Here is an 11,635-nt window from a genome sequence, read left to right on the forward strand (position 1 = left end):
GGCAAAAAACCTGTATATGCATATGTTCTTTCACAAATTAAAATCTGCATGCCCACATCAAGTTGCTTGGTTGCCAATGTGCATGTTGAACTGCAAGCCAATACACACTTTGAAAATTGCAGACGTTGATGGAACTTACCAAGAGTTCGGATTGGCAGACAATACACTATGGAGTCCAGTCTGTGGTGACAGGCAGATGTATTTCCCTATGATCATGTATTTTGAGGCAAGCACAGTTCTAGAAAGGAAGTTTTCACACTAGCACTTCTTCCTGGGAACTAAGTAGGTGCTGACACTAGTCTTATGTGTATGATCTTTTTTATTAGACATGTTGTTTCCACTTATTCTTTTTTCTCCTAATACAGTAAGTACTCTTAAAATGAAATACTTTGAATGGGAAATGATGAGGGAGGGCAGAAAGCAGGAATAAGCTGGTTTTGGTTTGTTAGTTATATAACATGGGGAATCATGTTTTGACTGAAGCAAGATGATTATTTTCTCAACAAAGGCAGATGTACTGGAGCATATGGAGGCTGATTCTGCTGTAGAATTTAATGGTGTGCATTTCCACTTTTGTGGGAGTAGATACATAGTTCTATTTTTTAGCATTGTCACCTTCAGGGTCATTTTGGTTTTTTATCCCTTTTTGGGTTGCTGAAGCCTATGGCCAGCGTTTCAAGACGAGCTTTTGTCTAAGTGATCTTAATTATTCTGAAGTGTAATATTTCAGAGTAGACACCTGCTTTACAGCAGAAACCATATTACACAACCTCTTGAGAAAAAGGTGTGGAAAGGTGAAAGGAGATAATGAAACATTGAAAATACCATGTGCTTCACTTCTTCCAAGCAAAATAATCAAAAAAGGGATTAGAATAAAATCTGCAGTTCTTTCCCTGCTTTTGCATAATCAAGCTACTTTGTGCACTTGAAGTCCTTACATGCAGAGGCTGAAATGTGTCCAGCCCTTCAGATGAAGGGAAGATAAAGGGTATTTTATTTTAGCATAAAAGATTATTTGCTTTTTCACTCTCTTACTCTTCCACTTGTCTTGCCTTCTTTCCCATTTACAGCTTCTGCGATCCCAGATAATGGAAGGAGATCCTGTCTAAAGCTTAAGGTCTTTGTGCGACCAGCAAGTAAGTTCTTCAGATTAAGCTTTCAAGGGTGGCTTTGTAGCACATGCTTTACTGTGTTGTCTAGTAAACAGCAGTAAATCCTTTTTTTTACTGTTAAATCTTGTGTATCCGTTCTGTATAGCAACATTTGTGTTATGATTTTCATCGTATTTTCTTACCATTTTTCATAAAGCTTTGTTTTAATTACATGGCAGTTGCTAACTTGTTGTTTCTTAAACTGTTGTACAAATGGAAGACTATAGTGGCATTTGGACAAGTGCCACAGACCTTAAAATATGAATATGCTTAATTATATACAGTAACTAGATAGAAAAAAGAGAGAGAAAAAAAGGAAAGTGGGGAGTTTAAGGGTATCTCACTAACATATTTGGCTGTTATCTCTATTTTTGTTATAGACAGCTGTATGAAAACTATAGGTGTTCATGATCGTGTTTTCGATGTTAACGACAAAGTAGAAAATTCATTAGAACCAGCAGGTTAGTATGCTTAGAGAATCTCTTTTAACAATTGTGTGTATCCCTCTGGTGCTTCAGTACTTTTTTTCCTCTTCTCTCTGCATGCTTTGCATGGTACAACCGCTCTGCTTTTGCACATTTCTAGAAGTGCTAATATCTCTTATGATATATTTCCTGTATTATTGTTTAATGCAGGGGAGGAAAAATGATGTTGATTTATTTGAGTTTTTGGGTGACATGGTTTAATAAAATATGGTGTGTGCCAGTGTAAAATTTTCACCAGTATCCTGAAGCCAAACACCCAGCATGTTGGCAAAACACTCTATTTACTAATTGAGCCCAAAGTTTTAGAAATAATGTCAATGGGCACACTTCATTTATTATGTGGTTTCAAAAGACTTTCAGCAAAACAGAACCACTGCTTGTTTAATGCTGGTGCATGACACTGGCACAGTTAGTGTTTAAGTAAGAAATTAGTCCTTTAAAATTGTATACATTTGTATGTATATTTGGTTAGACAAAGTATCATTTTTACATACGCATATGCACACACACTCTGACGTATATATAAATTCTTCTCCTGTTTTTACTGAAGCAAATTTAAGTTTTTTGGTCTGTTTCTGTCTTAAGAATAAGAGTAATGCTTGCTGTGATCAAGCCCCTCGTCTGCCTAGGGCAAAGTTACATTAACTTCCACCAGTTAAGCTGATGTGTCTCTGTGTGGAAAGTGCATGTGTATTGTTTGTATGGCTCAGGTTTATGACAGATAGAAGCATGTTTAATTCTAGGTGTGTGAGTAATCCCACCAACTTTAATGGGATGGCTCATGACATTAAAATTAGGTGGGTATGTAGGAAAAGTAGTTGCAATAGTAGTACTACCTGTTTGGTTTATATGTACCTAAATGCTGCTCACACATTGCTGTATTCAAGCATCGATAATTAAAATACACAGTTAAATAAACAAATTATGCCAGAAAAGAAATTACACACATACCATTTAGTACATACCCTGAAGAACAGATTACCAAGATTTATTTTTTTTTTTTTCACTCTTACGCTATTTGAAAGAGACTTGCCCCTTGGTATGAAGCAACATAATATTTTTTTACTCTTTGTTATTTGCAGTTCCTTTAAATAAAAGTCGTTATTTATACAAAAGTATAAATAAGGCTTTCACAAGTTATCCAGTTTGAATGATTTATGGGTACAAAATACATTATTTTTCTTTAAGAGGATTTTTAGAACTCTCCTAAAAATTTTGGTTTTGAGAATCAAAGATGTTCTCTAAGCAAATCTAAATGCAAGGAGAGTGGATTTACAGTTGATACATTTGTACATTTATTAACAGTATTCTTCTATAGAAGGCATTAGGATGATCTTTCCTTATCTCTAGGTAAACTATGAGTCTAGAAACTCAATGCACTTTTTTACATTTTGTGATGTAGTGAACATGGGCCAATTAATGTGTATTTCTCCTGTTACTGGTTTGCAAAAGAGATCATCCAAGTAATAAATGCCTGATTTTAGTGAACTTGCTGAGCATTATTTTTAGTGCAGTGCTGCTCACTTCCCATTGAATGGCTATACCTAACTAGCACCATCACAAAAAACATATCGTTAGAAAGCAGCAGGCAAACCAGGGAACCAAAATCATACAAAGAGTGTCCTGCAGCCTGAGATGAAATATTGTTTGTGTTACCAGGAGGAAATAATAGCTGTAATGAGAAGGTTTGGTACCAAAAAGTTCCTGCTCCTGGCATCACTGTACATTTGCATTATTATTTTGACCATTAGATAATCAATCATTCCCAGATCTGCCAACTGCTGTCACACTTTTCTGTTATAAGCCTCTTAGACTTGCCGCTGCCTTGGTGGATCTGGTTGCATGCAATCTGTGTCGCTGTACTAATTCACCTGTCTCTGGTGTGCATCTTCTGCTTCTGTGCTCTCCCCTCGCCTGCCACTGTCTTCTTCCACAGAAGAATTGGGAGGCAGGAGGGTCAAGTTCAGCAGATTACATTTCTTTTAAAAATCACCATTTGTGTGATTTTTGAACCCTTGTAATTTCACTGGTTTTATTCAGGAATTTGTAGAAAACTGGGCTGTAGAGATCACACTTGTTTCAGAAGTGATGAAAGTAACTGGCCCTATTCCTGTCCTCCCCTTCTATTCCTCCTTAATAATAAAACTAAAAAGTCCCTAAACAAAAATTGCAACTGTGCATATCTGGAAAAATTACACCTGAAGCATATGATGTAAAGCTATGTGATCTGGAAAATTCATGGCTGTCAAAATAATTTTTTCTAATTACTGCTGGCATTCCCAGTCTTTAACAGTGACCTTCTAGATTTTACTCAGGAATTTTGTCCTCTTCATCACTTGCCTTCAGTGTTTAAAATAAAGCAAAACCTTTTCCCTAAGCATTAAAGACTGTGCAGTGTTATAACTCTGCACCTCCAAGGAAAATGATATTTGTAAAGTGATTTTGAGAAGTACAGATGAGTTGTGCTCTAATATACGAGTGCAGAGACCTTGGGACCACATTGACAGAAAACCCAGATGATTTCTTGAAAGGAACCCCTTAATGTTACATGAAAATTAATTCTCCTCTGAAGAATAGCTTTATAAAAACAGCATTGTAGAAACTCTTTGGATTTTTCATTTAAGAGAAGTAATCTTTTTATTTAGGGCTTTTTTGTTGAGATTTTTTAGCAGTAGCTAGTGTTCCAGTCATGGCAGTATCTGATAGTCAAAGAGAATGAGGATTTATTACTGCTCTACACTAGTTCTGCCCTATTGTGTTTTAGTGCTGACTCATGGATGTAATTTGGACAAAACTGTTGACATTCAGTGTTGCAAATTTGGACTTATTTGCAATTCTATTGATGATGCAAGAGGTAGAAGGTAATACATATCATTCTCCCCTGTAGTTTTACTTCATCAGCAGTGAGTAAATGTTTCCAAATTGGGAAGAGCTGACTGTAAATATGTAAAGGAGGTGGAACTGACAGTTAGAACAGGGATATTTTTCCCCATAACTTCTTAGAGTATGATTTAATTGGGAAGCTGTTCTTGTGAAGTACTGTTTTCTCCTTGCATTGTCACCAAAGTACAAGAGTGTATCTGAGAAGTGAAACGTGAAACAGCTTTTAGTGCTGACAACCACTGCAACTGGCAGTTTTCAGTAGCTGGCATTCACTGAAATTTTTAGATTCCTTTGGAATAATTCTGGAGGGCAAATATTAGGGCCTCATTCAGGGCTGAAATGTCTGGGAGGGTGTCCCTGCTGTACATGGTGAGGAGCTGTAACTGAAGTCATTCCAGCCAGTCTTTACCGCTGACATCAGTGGGACTTTCATCTGATGACGTCCCTTTCTTACAAACATGAACATAATTACAGCTGATCAGTGCTTGCTTTTCATACTTTTGCCTTGAGCAGCACTGAAGACCTGTTGATAAGCCTGACGCGATTGTAGTGTCTATTAGTGCTGGAAAAAAAGGTGATAGATTGCTAATCCAGTTTACTGTGCATCTTGTGTGAAACTGAACTGGGTCTGAAGAGCCTATTAACCTAAATTATGCTAAGTGTTCTACCTGCTTTTGTGTTAGGTGTCAAGGGTATGAAGGGGAGGGAGCTTGTTTCTAGCTAACGCTAAGAAACATGAAAGGCTCCATTGCCAAAATGGCATGGTGATCCCAGTGTCCTGACTCCCGCTTCCCTTAGTGTCTTTAATTGGAAGCGCACAGCTTTCACCCAGTGTAATCCTGGCAGTGCAATTTGTTGAGATGGGAGCTACGAGACAGATACATCATAGATATGTTGACACCACTTATATAATTGGGGAGCTTATTACAATAAGTACTGAGATACTGTTAATTTCCCTGGAAACTTAGGCACTCTAAAATAAGTTATGAATACATTTTGGGGCCACTTTACACTTCCTAAAAAGGCTTAGGTTATTTTATTCATTTAGTACTAAGAAAATTCAAACACAGAGCTGATTTTTTATGGCAAGCGTCAGACAGATTACTTTTAAAATAGCCAAATTAGATATCTGTGGATATGGAGGGCTTTGCAGAGAAAAACCTACCACACCTGTAACAACACTGCAGTTGAATTTGACTTTACCTTCCTTTTTCTATGGTATAAGCTGTGGCTTTAAGGCTGATCTGTGGTTTACAAAAACTACATACAAAGAGCTTTATTCGGTATCATAAATGTACTATTTTCTACTGTGTTCTCTTCTGCCACTAATGTATAAGCATGTTCTCCCAACTCAGCTGGTTCTTTTTTTCATTAGTTTTAGCAGCATATATGTAAATTTGTATTTTGTGTATGAGAAAAGGTAGTCTGTTGCCTATGGGGTTTTCCAGATTGAGTATGTATTCTATAAAATCAGAGATTGTCATGTGTTAGCCTTTAAAATTCTATTTCAAGAAAGGGAAACTGGTCTTATATCCCCTGCATATCCCCAAATGCAGTATACTTCAGTGGAAATTTTATGCGTGGAAGTGGAATATATGCTTGGGCTTACAGGCTGTCATTTCAAATTCAGGATCCAAAATCTGTAACTCAGTAAGGGGATTAACCGCAAAATTAATTCTGAGCATGTGCAACTCTTCTTCAAGCCCTTTTGAAAATCAGGTGGTTTTATTTAGCTGCCTCACTATTGACATTGCTATCTAATGAGACATCCAAAGCTAGAGCTACAGTGTTTTATTAGAAGAGGAATCTTTCGTTCCTCAGTTTGCTGAAATCAGACATATTTTCTGCTCTTCTGGTCTTCAGTGGGAGTTTTGCCAGTAAGAAATGAAGGACTTGGCCCCAAGTTGGTTACATAATGAGGTATTACACGCTTGTGAAAGTCAATGACAGCACAAGGTTCATTGCCCTGTTTCATAAAGGCACTGAAATCTGCTTACAGTTGTCAGCTCAGTGAGAGTTTATTAAGGATGCAAAATCTCATTGGAATGTATGCTTTCTGTTTGAACAGATGATACCGTACATGAGTCAGCCGAGCCATCCCGTGGTGAGAACGCGGCACAGACACCAAGAATACCCGGCCGGCTTTTGGCAACTCTATTGTTCCTTCTGGCAATGCTTTTGATATTATAGCACAGTATGCTCCAGCAACCTGTCGCAGAAAATATCAGGGTCTTGGAACATCAAAGATCCACCTAACTGCTCATCCCAGGAAAGGGACTTTATTGTTTTTGCAGATGTCAAATTGTTATTTTTCCCTTTTCCCTTTTCTTCTCCCTTTTAGCCTGAACTCAGCAAAAATTTGAAGGGGATAACTAGCTTCAGCACCCATCCCTACCTACCCTGTGACTTTCTTAACCCCTCCATATAAATAAAAGGACTCCAAATGAAAATGCCAAACTATAATAGTGACACTAGTGATTCTTATTTTCCTCTGCATTCTCCTTTAAGAAGTCACCTCTGTGAGCTCACTGTGTCGTCCGTATGTGGATAAGGAAGAATAGTGGCAGATGCAGTCAGTGAAGGATAAGGATAGTGAGGAAAAGCCTGGGAGAGTTTTTCTCTCCGATACAATATTTATGCCTTGTCGTTCAGCACTGTAAGTGATCATGCAAGGCATCGTGTCACCATGTCAGGACTGGAGGGGAATATTAAGAATAGATATAATATAACACCATTTCTTCCAGGAGTTTCTAAATGAACAGGCTTCTGAAAGGGAAAGATGATGTTTCTTATAGGACTGTCTTGAAACAGTTTTTGACAGGAAAATTTGTGCTCACAAGTAGAAGCACTGTCTTTGGTGAGAGGAAGAAGTTAGTATTTAGGAATGTTAGCACACAGCAGGCAAGGTCAGATTTAGGAAACTTCACTGGGGGTGTGAGTGCCTCTGTTATTTCGTTTTAAGGGGATAATGCACACCGGACTATTTTATTTTAAAACAAATCACCGTGGTGCTACAATTTTTTTCTTGAAATGCAGAGGCACTTTTGAGAATAAAGTGACCTTCCCCAGCGCTGACTTAGTAGCTGATAGCCTTGGATGCTGCTCTGGGTGTTAATATATGCTAAGAGAGGACATCAGTGGCCAGAGGAAACATGTTTGGGACACAGGATCTCCAGTGTGCTCTTGATTTGTCTCTCCTGCAAGTTTCTCAATCATGGGAATGAACCACATGTAGAAAATGCCAGGACAGTCTAGTAGCATTGTTGGGGAGGCGGGGCGGGGGGGGGAGAAAAGAAGTGTGGAATACAAATTCAAGTGTTGATTTTTTGTCTTTTCCCCTTCCAGCACAGTTTGAAGAGTAGAGGAAACGTGTTTATCAGCTGGAGATAAACTAGATGGGCTCCCAAAGACTTAACAAAATATTTTTTTAAAAATCCACTAGAATAGAAAATACATTATTTAGATATACTTTATGCTGAGAGTGAGTATATATGCTTGTCCTATTTAAACATGTGAGAGAAGTGGTAACCCTTGATGCAATTAGGAAATGGGACTGTCTTGTTTGATGGAATTAGCAGTGACCCTGTTTAAGGAATCTGAGCCTTGGCTCACGTAGAACTTTAAAAAGTCATTTGCCAGGAAGTCCAAGCCTTGGGGTATTTTTTGGCTAGGCTACCATGAAATTCGAACTGCTAAGCATAATCAAGGAAATATCAGACCAAGACTGAAACAGAGCTTTTCTAACAAAAACTGTGATAATTATGTTAAATGTGAAACAAAAGATGGAGTGCATTCAAACAAAAGAAGAGCTTTCTATATTAATTCTGAAGAAAAATTCTGCCGTAACAAAATTGAGTGATACGATTAGTGGACAGCACTTTGTGGGCTTTTTCTAATGGCTTTCCAGAAGTTGAAGCAGCCCACTGTTCAAAAATGGAGGAAGGGGGGAAATAAATTTAAGATGTAAAGGGAGGTTTTATGCATGCTAAACTATGATCTGGGCTTGCCTGATATCATACAACACGGTCATTACTGCAGGGCCTGTGCTTACAGGAGGAATGTAGGAAATTTCCTCTAGTGTGAAGTGCACACAATAAAGATAAGTAGTCTGAACAGTGAAGGGAAGTCTTCATCTCATTACAGGCTATCGGGTATTTTTCTGTCTTTAATGTGGATGTGCTTGGTACACACTAATACTTCTGGTAGGTAGAAATTAAAAAGCTTTGGATGAGGTGAGCTTAATCAGAATGCACCTTATCAAATGGATTATTAACCAGAGTACAGATAACATTGCATGATGGGTAACCGTATTAAAATGACTCATAGCAATTGCAGGCAGTCATACCAGTAGCACAAATTTCAGGTAGAAATGGTGACTTCATTTTTCATCCTTTGTCCCTGAATGATGTCAGAGTTCAAGATATATTTTTATCCACAGCAAACAATTTTCACTAGCGTTACTCCTGGTGAAATTCAACCTTTCATTTTTTTCACAGAGCCCTGCTGGGCAGATGAGAAACAGCACGAGTGATGCAGCTGCAAGGCAGGTCCCTGTGCTGCCTGGGGTGGCTGGGAGGAGCATACCAGACACTCAGTTTGATACTTGATGGCATCAGGCAATCCCAGTCATACCAAGTACATAAGTGATGATGGGCTTTGTGTTGCATTGCAAATCTCTGGATGTTGGTGCAAGTTAAGGAGATATCTGCTCCCTTCTCCTTTATCTGCTCCAGCTCAAGTCCGAGGGACTGATTCTCCCTCAGCCTAGGTGGCTTGCTACCCCCACGACCTGCACTCCTGGCTGCCAAGGACATTGCAAGTGAAGCAGGGAAAATAGGGATCAGTCAGTTTAGTGGATACTGTGTATCCTTTAATAGACAAGGTAACATTTCGTGTTAGTTTAGAATATTGTTTTGTACTGTACTTAATTGGATGGCAAAGGAAAGACAAGTAAAACTTAAAGCTATGTTCTTTAAATTCTGTATTATTAGCAACCTCTGTTGTATATAGTGTTTGATAATAAAGTATTAATTTGATTCTTATGTCTTTTGTAAGTGAGAACAATAGACTTTCAGGATATTAAAATCATGCGTTGATTACAAGACAGAGCTTTGAAGCATCAAGTGTGGTCATGGCTGAGAACTGAGAGACAAGTGGCCATGACACTGCAGCATACAGGACTCATCTTTGAAAATCGTTCATCTGTTGCAAGACTTCACAACGTCAAGACCTGGAACAACACAACTTTGATGATCAATGTTTTGTCCTCAGTGTTCAAAGGTCTGATGTTGGAGCCCTGTGGTTTCTGTGTTAGTTTTTGTTCTTTTGTATCATGTTTGTTTCTAAAAAGGCTTTGGGGATATAACAACTCTTCTGTTATTTTGTTTCTTTATCTTTATTTTTTTCCCTTCTATTTTATTTCCATGAATAGTTTTTTTCCAGAAAGGATCTTGCCAGTGTCATGTGTGATATGTGTATGTACTTGGTTCCAAAAGAACTAGAAACACATTTGGGATGTACTGAGAGTAGATGAGTAGATTGTTTCCCTTCCTATGTAATTGTGGAAGGAAAATAGTTGTATTTGTAGCTGTTGATCTCCACCCCTAACCCTCAAAACTGAACTTAATCCATTGCCTTATGAGAGCAGTGGTTCAGTCACTTTCAGAGGCTTAAGAGTGTTAACTCTTCCCCTCCTTTCATTACACTTGGATTTGGTAATCACCAGTTTTAATGTACAACCCTCCACACTTCTATTCTCTCTTCCTGCCCTTCCTCCTCTCCCACCCTCCTCTTTTTTTAATTTGGAGCTGTGAATGGGCAGATCTGTTTCTGGTCTGGCATCACTGAGTTTTTCCCATGCGTTTACCCTCAAGCTTCTCGGATGTGAGACAAATCTCCCTACAATAGGCTTGCTGCCATTGTCTGTACAGTTTAATAGATGCTGGCATGTTGGAGGTTACCCATGAGTCTGCAAAATCCGCTTTCCATGCTTACTCTTGACACCCCATTGAAGACACTCATTGTGTATGCATCTGGGTGTGAAAGTCCAGCTCAGTGTGGTCCTGTGCTTGTACTGCCCTGCTTTGCAGTTTCTTTGCACTTAATGAATAAGTGCTGTTTTTGAAATGCTTACATTATATGAACTTAAAAGAAAATGTAAAAAAAAAAAGAACCAAAAAAACCCCAACCAAACCCACCCAAAATACCTACCCCGTAAGATCTGTATTTGTATATACACGTGTCCGTACAATTATACTTAAATAAAAGTAAAGATTTTCATCATTTTAATTGGTTCTCTTAGGCTACATTTTTGTTCAATGTATTACGTCTTTATTTTGGGGGCTATTTGTACCTACATTACATATTTGTGGCCAATGGAAAGCAATGAGGAGTGTGATTGGGAAAGTGTGAAGAATGCAGTGGGCAAAAGTGACTATCTAGAGCTGTAATTACCAACATCCTGGCTGATCTAAAGCCTGGCTGCTCTGCTCTTCACCTTTTTTTTATGTGTTCATAGCTCTTCCAAATACTTAGAAACTATGTCAACCAAGTGCTGGAGCAACACATGGTTTCCATCATCATTTTTGCCCTGCTCTGGGCCTCCTGAATAGTATTCCTGGCTCCCCTGGGTAACAGGTGGTTGTATGGTATAACTCTTGCTTCTTGAGGAATAGAGCCAGCCCCAAAGGCGTGCAAACAGGGCAGCTGCACAGGGTGGCACTCTACCCAGGATGCCCCTCAGACCGACAAAGAAATAGTGTTGGAAGTGGCTTTGAAATCTCAGCCGCGTTTTTCTTTACAAAAGAGAGGAAAGGGACTGAGAGCAGTGGGAGCCTCATGGATGGGAGAAGTTGAGCAAAGGTGCCTCTTGAAGGGAAGAGGAGGAATGGGGAAGCAAGTAATGGCTGGATGTTTCCCCTTCCTTCCTTCCTTCCTTCCTTCCTTCCTTCCTTCCTTCCTTCCTTCCTTAGGTCTGAAATCGTTGTCTTTGGCAGTGCCCATTCACTAATCGTATGATAGTTTTAACCTGAGAATTTAGGTCATAGAAGGTGGGGGGCACATACCGAAACCTATAATAAATGCACCATGCATTCAAAACTCAGTTGTAATTACACC

The 11,635-nt window shown here is 38.8% G+C and overlaps 1 protein-coding gene across 2 annotated transcripts in view; it reads left to right on the top strand.

Annotated features, from left to right (window-relative positions):
• EFNA5 (ephrin A5) overlaps nucleotides 1-6,976 on the top strand; it is a 207,273-nt gene extending 200,297 nt beyond the window's left edge. For both annotated transcript variants that reach the window (XM_075740334.1, XM_075740335.1), the window contains 3 exons: nucleotides 1,071-1,136; nucleotides 1,532-1,612; nucleotides 6,588-6,976. In XM_075740334.1, coding sequence (XP_075596449.1) covers nucleotides 1,071-1,136; nucleotides 1,532-1,612; nucleotides 6,588-6,709 — 269 coding nt within the window. In that variant the 3' untranslated portion in view covers nucleotides 6,710-6,976. The remainder of the gene's footprint in view (nucleotides 1-1,070; nucleotides 1,137-1,531; nucleotides 1,613-6,587) is intronic.
• The last annotated feature ends 4,659 nt before the right edge of the window (nucleotides 6,977-11,635 follow it).

Source organism: Balearica regulorum, chromosome Z (assembly GCF_011004875.1).
Source record: "Balearica regulorum gibbericeps isolate bBalReg1 chromosome Z, bBalReg1.pri, whole genome shotgun sequence".
NCBI lineage: Eukaryota > Metazoa > Chordata > Aves > Gruiformes > Gruidae > Balearica > Balearica regulorum.